Source organism: Cricetulus griseus, chromosome 3, assembly GCF_003668045.3.
Source record: "Cricetulus griseus strain 17A/GY chromosome 3, alternate assembly CriGri-PICRH-1.0, whole genome shotgun sequence".
NCBI classification, from domain to species: domain Eukaryota; kingdom Metazoa; phylum Chordata; class Mammalia; order Rodentia; family Cricetidae; genus Cricetulus; species Cricetulus griseus.
Genome location: NC_048596.1, coordinates 84,224,360 through 84,239,788, shown reverse-complemented (window position 1 = coordinate 84,239,788; position 15,429 = coordinate 84,224,360). Strand labels below are relative to the sequence as shown.

Genomic DNA, 15,429 nt, shown 5'->3' with positions numbered 1-15,429 from the left:
AGTCATTGAATTTCAATGGACCAGACAGAAAGAATTTCAAGAATATAATACAATTGAGAAAGTTTCAAGTCCACAATGTGCAAAAAAAAAAAAAAAGCTACCTAGGCTACCTCAGATGTTAACATCACCTTTGCTTCTGTTTCAAAGGATCTCACTAATGTAGCCCAGGATGGCCATAATCTTATAATCCTCCTCTTCCTCAGTTTCACAAGTGTTTTGTAGGCATGTGCCACCACATGTGGCCATTTGAGTCCTTTCTCCTCTCAGAAACAACAGAATTTTAAACCTATCCTTTTGAGCAATGTCCCACTATCTCCCTAAGTAGCACACCGACAACCAAAATCATCAAGTAGCCTCTGTTTCCATTAATCTTGAAGACTATTTTCTTTTGTGGCACTCAAAGCTTTCTGTTTGGTACTGTCAATTCTTAGTCTTAATCCCCCTTCTGGATCAAGTTCTTTTAGAGATCTTGTCTGAAAATAACTAATACTTATAACACATGGTATATTATAAATCTTTTTTTGTTTGTTTGTTTGGTTTTGTTTTTTGAGACAGGGTTTCTCTGTGGCTTTGGAGGCTGTCCTGGAACTAGCTCTTGTAGACCAGGCTGGTCTCAAACTCACAGAGATCCGTCTGCCTCTGCCTCCCGAGTGCTGGAATTAAAGGCCTGTGCTACCACCGGCTTATTATAAATCTTTATATTTATTTAATGTGCATGGGTATGTTGCTCACATATATGTCTGTGCACCATGTGCATGCCAGCACACATAGAGAGTGAGAAAGGGCATCATATCTTCTGCAACTGGGGTTATAGATGGTTGTGAATCTTCATGTGGGTGTTGGGAATCCAGGTCCTCTGTAGGAACAAGTGCTCTTAATCACTGAGCCATTTCTCCACCCTCAATCATTTTTTCTTAACAAAAAAGACATGATAATCAATAAAACTGTTAATGTTGTTAGCCAATATACAAAAAAAAAAAAAAAAAAGTCTATAGGGGAAAATACTGAGTTTTCAAGTAAACATATGTCTGGAATTCCAAGTAAATATTTAGGTCATCACCCAAATGTTCTCTTCTAGAAATGCCACATTCTAGAAATTCCAGAGATAAAAACAGATTTAGGTGTCATCCTACTTATGGAATTCTCTACAGGATGTCTCTCTTTCTCCTGATTACTGTTGGCATTTATTACATCATTTTAAGAGCAACACCTCAACCAAAGGGAACTTGGGGTTAACTAAGCTCCAACAACAGAAGATAGTCACTGTGAAGTTAAGAGACACAGCAGGAGTTACATCTGGTAAGTAGAGAGATGAGATCTATTCCTGCCATCATAGAACAATGAAACATAGAGATGGCACTCAACTGGAAGTTTCATCCCTACTTACTGTCTAGTGTTCAAAGTCTTGGAAGGTAATATACACACTACTATAGGAGAAAAGCAATCAATTTCTCCCAGCTACAAAACTTGTGAGCTACAACAGTGACCAACCTGTAACATATGTCTACTAATGTAATAGTGGTATGAATGTTGAGGGAGTAACCAGACAATGATTTTTTTTTTTTAAATTGGATTTAAGACCTCCTCCATGAAATGGAAACCATACCAGACATTATAAATAAGGCATAGGGCCTAAGACTTCACAGATCATGGTCCTTACAGGAAAACCTGTCATCATTATTCCACTAAACAAAGATAGCAATAAAACACCACCTAATGACATTTTGCTCATAGATCAGTGAATTGACTAACCTTCCATGGAGAAGCTTCCCTCAGTAGATGGTAATTAACATAGGGACCTACAACTGGACAATGTGCAGAGAGTAAGAGACATAGGAGCACTTGGCCCTACATGGGATGTATTTAGCACAAAAATTTACCAGCTATATCCTCTGATTTAAAAAAGTTGTCTTACCAGGTGGTGTACATCTTTAATCCAGCATTTGGGAGGCAGAAGCAGGTGAATCTCTGTAGGTTCGAGGCCAGCCTGTTTTACAGAATGAGTTCTGGGACAGCCAGGTCTACGTAGTGAAACCCTGTCTCAAAACAAACAAACAAACAAACAAACAGAACCAAAAACTCCCCAATACAAAACAAAAAGTTGTATTAAGACTACCAGTATGGAGGCCAGGCAATGGTGGTGCACACCTTTAATCCCAGCACTCAAGAGCCAAAGGCAGGCAAATCTCTGTGAGTTCAAGGCCAGCCTAGTCTACAGAGTGAGTTCTAGGACAGGCTCCAATGCTACACAGAGAAACCCTGTCTCAAAAAAACAAACAAAAAGACCCCAAAAAGCAAAAATAATAAAGTAACTGGCCAGCCAGGGCTACATAGAGAGACCCTGTCTCAAAACAACAAAAGAATATTAACTGGAAAGGTAGGCCTAGTGGCCTAGACCTATAATCTAAGCACTAGGGAGACTAAGGTAAGAGGATATCATTGTCTTGATCTTGCTTTCTTGGTGTTTCGAGTGCTGTGATTTATATTTATTTTAACTATTATCACTTTTTTATTTTAAGTATATGTTTTTTGTTTTTTTTTTTGTTTTTTTTGTTTTTTGTTTTTTTTTTTTACTTGCATGTGTATGCCTAGTGCTGGAAGAGGCCAGAAAAGGGAATAGGATGCCCTGGAACTGGAGTTACAGATAGTTATCAGCTACCACAAGGATGCTGGGAACCAAAGTGGTGTAACTGTTGTTTTTTACTCTTTACTCTTTGTACTCTTTGGGATCCCACCACACAGCTCCCAAATAAATACATGGAGTCTTATTCTTACTTATGAATGCGCAGCTTGTTTCTATCCAGCTTTTCTTAAATTGTATCATCTATCTTTTGCCTCTGGGCTTTTATCTTTCTCTTTTCTATATACCTTTCTTTACTTATTACTCTGTGGCTTGCTGTGTAGCTGGGTGGCAAGTCCCTGGAGTCCTCTCCTCCTCCTCTCACTTCTCTATCTCTCTTCCTATTTATTCTCTCTGCATGGCAGGCCTGTCTATCCCTCTCCTGCCTAGCTATTGGTGGTTCAGCTCTTTATTAGACCAATCAGGTGTTTTAGACAGGCAAAGTAACACAGCTTCACAGAGTTAACAAATACAACATAAAAGAATGCAACACATCTGCATCAATAAACAAATGTTCCACAGCATAAAAAAAATGTAACACATCTTAATCTAATATTCCACAACAAACTAGGTCCTCTGAAGAGTAATAAATGCTTTAAACCATGGAGCCAACTCTCTAGCTCCAAATATTTTAGATCCATGTTGTCATACCCTACTTGCAAAACCAATTTTATTAAAGTAATCTAATCTCACCACTAAAATCTCTGAAATTCATTCAAACTAGCTAAAATAGTTATTGACTACCAGTCTGATTTAAGCTTAAAGTACCAAAAGATCTTTTTAATACTGTTCCCTTTCCTGGTTTTGGTCACACACAAAAACTGAACTTTAAGTATTTAGATTATTATTAACCAAACAAAAGACACTAAGAGGAAACAGGAAGTAAGCCTGCTGAGTGAGAAGAAAAATACCATTTAGAGTGGGGTTTGTAACACACAGAATTTCTAACAGGAAATGAACACATAAGTACACACAGTAATTATGAGAATAGGCTCTGCAATACTGTTTTCCAACAAAAAGCATAAGCTGCTGGGAAATACTTATAAATAGACAGAGATGAGTGGTATGTGAGCATGTGAAAGCCCCAAGCCAATGACTTCCAAAGTTAGTCTGTTATTGGTGTTCTCTTTACATTTTGGACTACATAAACCAAACTTTCTTTTGTTATTATAGTATAAGTGAATGATGTTGGCGTGTGTCTGTGTCTGTGTGAGTATCACCGTGCATGTGTGGAGGTCAGAGGACAACACGGTGGGGTCAGTTCTCTTCATCTTTACAGAAGGTTCTGGGGATTGAATTCATGTTGTTAGGCTTGCCAGCCCCCAACTTTTCTTCTTGTACATGTACAATAAGATCTCACAAACAGTATAAGATCTTGGCATCTGGAGAAAGATTGGGGCTAGCCTAAACTACATATCAAGGCCCTATCTAAAAAAAAAAAAAAAATTAGTAAGGCATAGGTAAGATGACTTAGAAGGTAAAGATGCTTGCTGCTAAGCCTAACCACTTGAGTTAGATACATGGGACTCATGATAGAACTGACTCCCGAAAACTCTCATACCCATGTATGCACAAATAAATAGTAAATGAAATTTCAAAAATTCAAGTAAATAGGCTTGAAACTTTAATATAAAAATCCTTGCTGTAGTATTTGTAAGTCTGCACATCAAACTCTGACTGAACGCATCTAATAATTATGTTTAGAACCCAAGAGTCACTATTATGAAATAGCTATTTATAAATTCCTTGTAGATAATTGATATCAAACTTGTCTTCTTGATTTTCTTCCCCATCTGAACTTGTTCTACTTTTTGGGCTACTGAACTATAAAATTAAGTTACTAAACTAAATTGTCAAATTACAGGGAAAAAAAGTAGAATTTGCTTGATTTTAGGATTTTTTCCTATAAAATGTAACTTAGCAGTGAGTACTTGTCTCGATTCAAATCTAGCACAAACTATTTTACTTACCATGCATAAAGGAAAACTTAAAATATTTAAAGCATTAGAAATTTGGTATAAGCTGGGCAATGGTGTCGAATGCCTTTAATCCCAGCACTTGGGAGACAGAGGCAGGTGGATCTCTGTGAGCTCGAGGTCAGCCTGATCCAGAGGCTCTAAAGCTACATAGAGAGAAACCCTGTCTCGAAAAACCAAAAAAAAAAAAAAAGAAAAAAAGAAAAAAAAGGTATAGTACAAGAACTCCATACCTTCCAGGGATCCTGTTCTATGCATTAGTTTGAAAATACACAATGAAAATAGAAAACCGCCTAAGGGATGCAGCTCAGTAGAAGGCACTGTCTTCAATCCCTAGCACAAGCACAACAATCACACTAATACTAAAAGGATTAGCATCCTCCTTTAAATGGCAACTTTCCAAAAGGGATTTCAGAAATTACCTAGTATAACTATTTCATAGATGAAGGAATGTAGATTGAAGCCAGGCATGGCAGTGTAAGTCTGTTAATCCCCGCACTGGGGAGGCAGAAACAGGAGGATCAAGTTCCAAGCCAGCCTAGCCTAGATAGCAAGGTCATCCAGGACTATCTAGCAAGACCACATTAAAAAGACCAAAATAAACAAACAAATTAGACCCAAGATAGTGATTTTAAACCTAATTAATACTCTTTTATGGGAAAAATGTAATTTTTGTCAACAGTTCTCAGATACCTTTAGATCCTGAAGACTAACTACTGTCTTTTCATGACACTTGTTTATTGGTACCCCTCTCAGAATGTGCTCCAATAGAGTCAAGCACAACAGAATGATAAACAACATTATGCCTCTTCAGCCACTTTTCAGTTTAGGCCTGGGAAGTAGGCTAAGCTAATTCATGGCAGATGATGCGCTACTGGTCAACCTGTGGGTGCTCAGCACTGTCAAGGTCAACTCCTTTTCCAACTCATCAGCTGACCAATTATGTTACTTTTACCTACTTGGCCTTGACAAATAGTTCTCATTAACCTGTTTCCCTATTCTTTAATCCTTTCCCAATTTAACTAATTTAAAACATCTGACACTACCCAAAGTTAGGTGTGATAGTTGACACTTTTAATCTCAGCACTTGGGAAGCTGAGAAAAGAGGATAGTAGAAGTCTGAGGTCTGTCTGAGCTAGAGTGAGAAAATAAAAAAAGAGCCAGGGATGCAGTTCTGTGGTAGAACACTTACCTAGCAGATGTGAGGCCTTAGGGTCAATTCTTTTCACCAACAAAAAAGAGAAGCAAACCCTGCTTATGTGGAACAACTTCAATGGTTAATTCCTGAAGTTTGTGACAACCACTTGACCAGATGACTCAGACAGGGACAAACCTTATATTTAGGAAACTATCCATTCCCATTATTCCTAGAGAATGCTTTCTGAAGGGAACCACATACGGAAAATATCAGTATAGTACTGATGGTACATTTGAAGATAAAAACATTTAAAACAAGCAGGACAGGATTCACACAGGCAGACATGCATAAATATCATACCCCTTCCCTCATCAAAGGACAGGCTAGAAAGTAACCAGTCTTTGCAATCTAACTATGGGTTTAGGGGCTTTACAGAAACTATTCCCAGTGTGTTTTATTTTTCTCACCACACCCCTAGCTTCACAGACTTCTAAGGCCTGAGGAAACTTTTAAGTCTTCCATCAAGAGAGTCCAAGAGAGTTAGGCCTCAACAGGACCATTTAGGGGAAATTTCGAAAAACTATCTTTCTCCTCAAATTCCACATTCTTTCACCCTAAGCCCAGATCAGAATTGAGTAGTCTAAACTTTGCAGGACACAATGACATACAAGCAGATCTAAGGAGTACATGTTTGAATATCTTCTGTAACAGGAGCTTATTATATCCAAAACATCCTGACACCAGATCTTTGCTTCTTATAAGTAATTCCCTTCCTTTCCCTGTACTAATAAAATGTTACTATGGAAAATCTGAAATATACACAAAAGAAAATAATGTAAAACGTTTATGTACCTGGCTTCAACAACTCTTATTCCACTCATAACTCTCCCTATCATGACACCTCACTTGGTTTAAAAGTTACATGTAATTTTATTTACAAATCATTTAAAATCAATTAATTTGGTGTGTGCTCACACACTCCTGACAGTGTGCATGTGAAGATCAGAGAGCAATTTGAGGGAATCTTATCTCTCTTTCCACTATGTAGATCCTCAGCATCAGGTCATCAGGCTTGGTGGCAAACACTCCTACCTGCTGGTCCATTTACAAATTCATTTACCTACCTACCAACCTACCTACCTGCCTACCTAACCATCCATGTCTGTCTGTCTGTCTGTCTGTCTGTCTGTCTGTCTACCATACAAGAACTGACTTAACTATAATATCAGTATTATAACACAATATTAACATAATTCCTTAACTTCTTTACATCACAATTTCATTCACTTTTTGTAAATACAGGGATACACTACCCTGCCCTTGTGAATGTAACTATCTCAATAGCTTTCTAAAACAAAACAAAACAAAAAACCCCAATTCAATATTAACATATACAACCCAGATAAAACTATGTACATTCTTATATTCTGAGTCCTAGTCTTGAACAGTATAGAACCTGTCTACCCGGAAACCTCAATTTGTTTAAGACAATTACTACATCTTAATTGTGGGATAATCTTTTTGTATACTGAAGATATGTCACTGATTGGTTTAATAAAAAGCTAAACCCCAATAGCTAGGCAGGTTTTCCAGGCACAGAGAATGCTGGGAAGAAGGGCAAAGTCTGGAAGAGAAGCTGAGGAAGCATGACATGTAGGAAGGAGATGAGGTAACAAGTCATGAGCTACATGGCAGCATATAAATTAATAGAAATGGGTGAATTTAAGTTAGAAACAAGCTCTTGACTGAGCTTTCATAATAAGTCTCTGTGTCATTGGAGAGCAGACAGTCCCAATGAAAAAGTCTGACTAAATATCTTTTTATTTTTCTATTAAATTTTATTCATTCATTCATTTCATTCATTTGGTTTTTCAAGACAGGGTTTCTCTGTGTAGCCCTGGCCATCCTAGAACTTCAGCTCTGTGTACCAGGCTGGCCTTGAACTCATAGAGATCTGCCTGCCTCTGTTTCCCTAGTGCTTGAGATTAAAGTTGTGCACTACCACCGTCTAGCCTAAATCTTTTTTAGATGGGGTCTCACCATGAAGTCATGGCTGTCCTGGAACTCACAACATCAACCAGGTTGAACTTGAACTTGCCTGCCTCTACCTTCAAGGAGAGTGCTACCATGCCAGGCCTTGATTATTGCATTTTAACAAGGGGAAGAGGAGGAGGAAGAAAAGATGATGAATGGGAATTAAACTAGGGATAAGTTCACATACAGCTGATAATGTGGTCATATTTCCAAAGGTCAAGAAAAAGAATTTCAGTATTTTCACCATAAATGATAAACCATTTAAGTTCCCTATAAGATCAAAGGTTCACTTTTTCTTTGATAGTGAGATTACAACTTTCTATTGCCCCAAAGTGAATGGGTTCCAGGCAGCTGCCCTTTTCAAACAACTACAAACAGCTGACATCTCAAGCCCCGACTAGTAGCACTGTACACAGAATTAGTTTCTATCTTGTTTAACCTACAAAAAAAATAGACTGCTATTCAAACAAGCAGGAACTCATCCGTGCCCTCCACTACAAGGTGGAAGATCTGGGGATGACTAACTTTCCTTCTCCTCTACTCACTTAAGAAAATTTAGGTAAAAGTCACAGAACATAAAAGTCAATTTTAACCATTTAAAACTGTATAATTCCAAAGGTTCAGGACATTCAAAATTTGGTGTAATCACCAACAATTTCAGAACAGTTTTCAAAGAGCCTGTACTGTTATGCCATTCCATATACAGCAATCTGGCCCACACAAACACTAGTTTGCTTCCTTTTTCTACACATTTGTCCCCTTTAAAAATTGTTTATGCTGGGCAGTGGAGGGGCATGCCTTTCATCCCAGCACTCAGGAGGTAGAGGCAGGCAGATCTCTGTGAGTTCAAGGCCAGCCTGTTCTACAGAGTAAGTTCCCGGAGAGCCAGGGCTGTTACACAGAGAAACCCTGTCTTAAAAAAAAAAAACAAAAACAAAAACAAAAAAACAAAAAACAAAACAAAACAAAAAAACAGTTTATTCACTTAATGCACACTCCCCACCACCACCACTGCCATGCTGTTTTTGAGGCAGACTCTCACTATGTAGTCCTGGTGGGCCTGGAAACTTGCTATACAGACCAGGCTAGCCTCAAACTCAGAGATCTGCCTGTCTCTGCTTCCTAAGTACTTGTATTAAAGGTATGAATGCCATGCATTGGTGCTTTTCTTTTTTAATCCTTAAACATTTCCAAGATCTACAGATATCATAATATTTGGAATGGCATGTTTGTAAAGGAAAATTCTAAACTGTGCCTGACTCTCTTCTGAGCAAAGACATACTATTCCAGTTACCCCTTAATTAATACTATCTCACACCCCGCACTTTTGCAGGCTCTAGTGGGGGGGCATTTCAAATTTGAGGCCACATTGAGACTTGTCTCAAATAAAGGAGCTGGAAAGCACTGGCTGCTTTTACCAATGACCATGCTCAGTTCCCAGCACCCACATGGTGGCTCACAGCTGTCTGTAATTCTGATGACCTTTTCTGGCCTCCACATGCACTGGACATATGTGGGGCACGGACTTACAAGCAGAGGAAACACCCACACATATAAAAGTAAGTCTTTAAAAAAATCCTAATTAAAAAAAAAACAAACCCTCAAAGGGATTGTCATGTAAAACAATCCTGTTTCTAATTCAAATTTAACAAGTTGGGGAAAAAAAACCCTCAAAGAATTAAAAAAAAAAACCACATAAACTAGTAATAACCTATTTCTATTCTTCTTCTTTATCAATATGGGTATTTAAGGGAAAACCTTTAAATGGCCCTTTTCCTGGCTCTCTGAAATTATGTTTTTCTTTGTATCTTTTATGTATAGGAACAAAAGAAAATGTGTTCAAATTTGTATAAGGGTGACAGACAAAATCTCTTGCTTGCCCTGAAAATAAAAGAAAAAGAAAGGTTTACAATAATACAGAAAGACCGAGAATATCTTCAGTTCACCTCATCGATGGCAGACCTTCAACTAAACTGATCTTGCTTGTTTGTTTGTTTTTTTGAATCAAGGTCTCTCTGTGTAGCCCTGGCTAGCTTGGTAATCAATCATTATGTAGACCAGGCTGGCCTCAAAGTCACAGAGATCCACCTGCCTCTGCCTCCTGAATGCTAGACTGAAGGTTAGTGCTACCAGACAGACTTAATTAGGTTTTTATTTACAGTTTTACAAAAAACTAACTAAATATGATTAAGGTAACTAATCATATTTAATCTTTTGCCACCCCCGAAAAGAACCATGGCAGCCTTGGTGACAAAGAAAGGCAAGATAAAAAAAACCCTCCCCCGCCCCCAACAAATAATTCACACAAAGATGTACTCTGTTTTACGACTGAACTTAAGAAGTTAGCAAGCAGAGACTATACCTGAGATACTTGGCCTTGGGCTTTTGTAAGTTGAGCTGTCCGAATGTTTAAAGACTGGCTTCTTGTTACAGTTGCCCCAGAAAGGTATTTTCCATTCACCTTTCTTTCTAGGTGACAACTTGCTAGAGACCTCTCTTCAAGAAGAACAGCATCCCAAGGATCCTCTGCTAGCAAAACTGGATTCTTCTTCTCTTCTTCATGTTCTAACACTTCTACACTGTCCACCTTAGGCTTACTTAGAGGATCCAAGTCTAACCAGTCAAATTTACTGATATCTTCAGACTTTGGAGATACTTGTAGATTGCAGACTGAAGCTTTCGAATTTGCTATCTCCAAATCAGTCCGTGCTTTCCCATTTTTTAAAAATTCTGATGTACTTGCTATTTTGTCAAATAGTTTTGCCATGTCAGGACTGACTAGTGGCCGATAGACTGGTAAACTTCCTTGTGGATGAAACGGTGTGGAAGGTGTCAAAGGATATGAAAAATATGGAGACTGTCCTGGAAGTCTTAAATATATAGATTCTGTAGATGGAAAAGCAGGCATCCTTGGACTGAAGCCATTCTGGAATGTGGCCTGTTTGCTGTATGCTGAAGGATAAATAGAAGGTAAAGTATATGTGGAAGGCCCAGAAAATCCAGGGGGCCACTGTCCTCTTTGAATAGTAGGTCTAAGATACAACTGTGCTGAAAATGAAGGGCTCAAAACAGGAGTAACTGGCAATACAGGGGTTTTTCTAGTCTCAAAATTGTCATCCAGCAGTATCTTCTCAAGTTCGGCTTGGGTGAGTTTTTCTACATCAATATCTACTGCTCTTTTTTGGGAATCCAATTCAGGAAACACCATGAGATCATAATCCTGTTTGTTAAAACCTTGTGTTCTTTGTCTAGTGCTGCTAGACAGCTCAAAGCCTCCAGGACTGTCAGTCATTTGTCTATCCTTCTGCAGTTTTGCTAAGGCCTCTGCTTCCATTTGTAATGCTTCTGCTTTGTCCACATCTTTGGTTCTTAATGGTTCCGGATGTGAAGATGAACACTGTTTGAATTCATTGTTGCTGGAAATCTGAGCCATGTCCACAAAACAAAACAAACCGCTTAATCTTTTTTTCTTGTAGCTTCCAAAATACCAAGACCTATACACAAAAATAAACATAACACTCAAGTTAGATTTTCTAAACACAAATTTATTTTTGTTTAAACCTATCCCTACTGGAAGTGCACACGCCTTTAATCCCAGCACTTAAGGGGAAAAGGCAGGCAGATAAGTATGGTCTACATGGTGAGTTCCAAGTCAGACAGGGATACAGAGTAACATGTCATTTCAAAAATCAAATAAGTTAAATACACACAAATAAAATACAATGAAAGGTTTCAGAAGAGGCTGAAACACACACTTTACCCCACTTCCTGAGTTATCAAAATACTTGGCAGAGTAATCAAAGTTAAAGAGGTTCATGTCAGCTGTCACAACGCTTGCCATTTCTAGTGGCACTCTGGCTTTATTCTTGTCATGAAATGACAAGTACCATTCACATATTTCCAAGGCAGGGCTTATGATTATGCAAGTAAGAAGTAAAAAAAAGTCAAAATAGTTATGATCTTCATGCTATTTATTATACTGCTCAAGAGCAAACTTTATCAATTAATTAATAAAATAAACACCTCTTCTTGATCAAAATCTATGAAAAACTTATTGAAGCTTTTTTTATACTGCAGAAATGTTTAAAATGTATAAAGTTTTATGGCTTAGAACAATAAGACAGCATTAAAATTATAAAAAGCTATAATATTCCACACAAATATTTTATAATTCAATTCATTGTATAGTTTTGGGTTGCAAGATATTTGATTACACCGTGTAAAGATATATCACTGTGACTGGAATAAAAACTAACTGGCCAATAGGTGGGCAGGAAGTATAAGCAGGACTTCCAGACAGAGACAGCACTGGGAAGAAGGAAGGGAGAGCTGCTAGATGGATGCAGAGAAAACAGGACATGCAGGAAGAGAGGTAAAAGACACAAGCCATGTGGCAGCATGTAAATTAATAGAGATGGGTTAATTTAAACTATAAGAGCTAGATAGACAAGTCTAAGATAAGGCCAAGTTTTCATAATAGTAAGAAATCTCTGTCTTATTTTTGTGAGCTGGCAGCCCAAAGAAAAATCTATCTGCATTTGCTCAACTATATTCATAGCAGCATTATTAGTAATAGTCAGAACCTACAAACAACCTAGGTCCTCCTCAACCAAAGAAAGGATAAGGAAAATGTGATACATTTATGCAATGGAGTACTACTCAATGGTAAAACAAAACAAAAAACCTGACAACTTGAAATGTGCAGGCAAATGGACAGAACTAGAAAAAGCCATCCTGAGTGAGGTAACCCAGACCCAGAATGACCAACATAATAAAGCAAAGAATAACCAGCCTACAGGCCACCACCCCAGAGAACCTAGGTAACTAAGATGACCCTAAGAGATACATACATGGATCTGCCTAAGAAAGGGAAAAAGACAAGATGTGAGTAAATTGGGAGCATGGTAGGCAGGGGTGAGGTGAAGAGGGAATGGGAGTGGAGAAAATAAAAAAATTAAAAAATTAAAAAAAAAAGAAAATCCATTTACAGTTTTGATTATACTTTAATTTGTTTGCAGCTAAATCAATACTATACTTATCCTTAAAATCTGTTTTTATCCATGAAAACAAATTGAAGTTTAAGCTGTCTCCTTAACAGTAAATGTGTATATACATATATATATATATATATATATATATATTTCTGATTAATACAAACACTCCAGATAGAAGCTCAAGAATCAAGAATTCAAGATCATCCTTAGCTACATTCACATGTACATTCAAGGCCAATCTGGGTTAACATGAGAGCTGTCTGTCCTGATTCTTGTGCTCTTTTTCTTCTTGTCCAAACCTGATGTGATTGTTTTTGTTTTATCTTATTATATTTGTTTTATTATGTTGTTTTCTAATGAGAGACAGGAAGGGAATGACCTAGATGAGTGGGGAGGTGGGGAGGAACTGGAAGAAATAGAGAGGAAACTGTAATTAGGATAAATTACGTGGGAAAAAATCTATTTTTCAATAAAAGGAAAACAAAAAACATGGGACCTTGTCAAAAAAAGATGGGAGGTGCGATGCTATAGTAATGGCTCGGTGGTTAAAATCATTGGTTGCTCTTCCAGAGGACCCAGGTTCAATTCTTAACAGCAATACTGTAACTCTAGTTCCAGAGGATCGATTGCCCTTTTCTGGCACTATAAGTGTACCAGGCATTAAAGTGGTACACATACATGTATACAAAACACCCATACACATATGTTCAATTCTTATTACTCTTATTATCATTTTTATTTATATGATTGTTTTTCTTGTATGTATGTCTGTGCGTTACATGCATGCCTGGTACTTACAGAGGTCAGCAAATAGCATTGGATCCTCTGGAATTGGAGTCACAGATGGTTGTGAGCTGCCATGCAGGTGTGGGAATGGAGCCCAGGTCCTTTGCAAGAACAAGTGCTTTTAAACCACTGAGCCATCTAAACTAGCTCCTAAATAATTTTGTTTTTTAATTTAAAAAGGAAGGAAGGAGCTACATGATGTTTTTGCAAGTGGTGTTCCAAAGTGCCTCATTTTAACTTTAGCGATAGAAAATTAAAAGCCAGATTAAACATATAATGCAGTATCCATCACTAACCTTCACAGTAACTCCTTGCTGATCACAAAGCCTGTAGCTACTTTAAAATTCTCTAAAACAGGGCAATTACACTAGTCAATCAAATGTTTGGACACTATTTGCATACCCTAAAACAAAGGAATTAATTTAAAAGCTCCTTGCTCATTCTGTAGTAGACATTCATTTACAATTTAAATTTAAACTTCAGGAAAAATAAAACAAGTCAGTCTTGTTACTCACCTAAATGCTTTCTGATCTTAACAATTCAAGAAACTTAGCCAAGCGTGGTTGGCTCTCTGAACACTGGAGGATGATGTTTCAGAGAGGTGGGGGATGGGGATGCATGGAGGGGTGTGTTCCAGCCATGAGTTCCCAGTCTAACTTGTACTGTATAGCCACACTCTGTCAAAAAAAAAAAAAAAAAAAAAAAAGAAAAGAAAAGAAAAAAGAAAAGAAAAAAGAAAAAAAGGAAAAGAAAAAAAAAGAAACAGGACTAGTGGGTAAATGCACCTACAGCCAAACCTGACAACCTGAGTTAAATTCTCAGTACCCACATGGGTGAAAGAAAAAGCCACTTCCTGAAGAGAAAGCCAATTCTTCCAGGTTATCTTCTAAACTCTGTCACATACACACTAACACAATATTTAAAACTTAAAATAACAAAAGAAAGCTAAGAAGCAATGGTTGTAGTTCAACAGCAGACACAATTCTTTCTGCTGTCAGTTGACATCATGGTTTGCATGCATGCTCCTTCAAAGAGCCTTCCCAGTTGGCTCTGCTCTATTGCTCTACTGCCTACATCGCCAACCTGTCTGAAGGTGACATCTGATGGTGACAAGGATCAGATTTACACACTGGCCTTAGAAATTGGTGTGATCCTGAGGGGCTCATGGTATGCCATAGGTCTGTTTTGTAACTGTCAATAAAATTTTAAGAATTCTTTAGTCCATAAGCCTTACCCCTGATCTTCCTGAGGATCTCTACCATTTCGTTAAGAAAGCAGTCACTGTCTGAAAGCATCTTGAGGATCAGAAAGGATGAGAATGTTAAATTATGCCTGACTGAGATAGACAGATGGATTTTATTGGCTTGTTATTATAAAATAAGCAGGTCATCCTCTCAACTGGAAGTATGAGTCATCCATGGCCTCTGCTCTAGTGGCATAAATCTGTCTTAAATACTCAAGCAATAAAATCACTTAAAAAAAGGTAGACACTATTCTAATATGACAATGATATGGAACCAATTATGCAACTATTAGAAATAAAATTATGAACCTGGGAAGACAGCTCAGTCACTAAAGTGCTTCCCACAAGGGCCTAAGTTTGATCCCCAACATCCAAAGAAAAACCCAGGCATAAGGTTGCACAGGCTTGTGATCACAGCACTGAGAAGGTGGTTTCAGGTAGATGGATCCTGGTGCTCACTGGTCAGCCTACTTAGCCTAATCAGCTAACTTACAGTGAATGACCCTGTCTCAAAAAGAAGATGGACAGCACTTGAGGAAGGACACCCAAGGTTGACTTCTGACACACACTCTTTCTCTCTTATGGAAATTATAATTACTAATGCTTGATAAAAAATAATAGTAAGTACCTACATAGTT

The 15,429-nt window shown here is 37.8% G+C and overlaps 1 protein-coding gene across 4 annotated transcripts in view; it reads right to left on the bottom strand.

Moving 5' to 3' along the window:
• The window catches only part of Pik3c2a (phosphatidylinositol-4-phosphate 3-kinase catalytic subunit type 2 alpha), a 93,813-nt gene that overhangs the window by 62,510 nt on the left and 15,874 nt on the right, over positions 1–15,429 (bottom strand). For 3 of the 4 annotated variants that reach the window (XM_027410146.1, XM_027410148.1, XM_027410147.1), the window contains one exon: positions 10,131–11,262. In XM_027410146.1, the coding sequence (XP_027265947.1) occupies positions 10,131–11,201 (1,071 nt within the window). In that variant the 5' untranslated portion in view covers positions 11,202–11,262. Of the gene's footprint in view, positions 1–10,130; positions 11,263–14,063; positions 14,083–15,429 lie in introns of those variants that run through there. The other variant, XM_035442266.1, reaches the window with a different exon arrangement.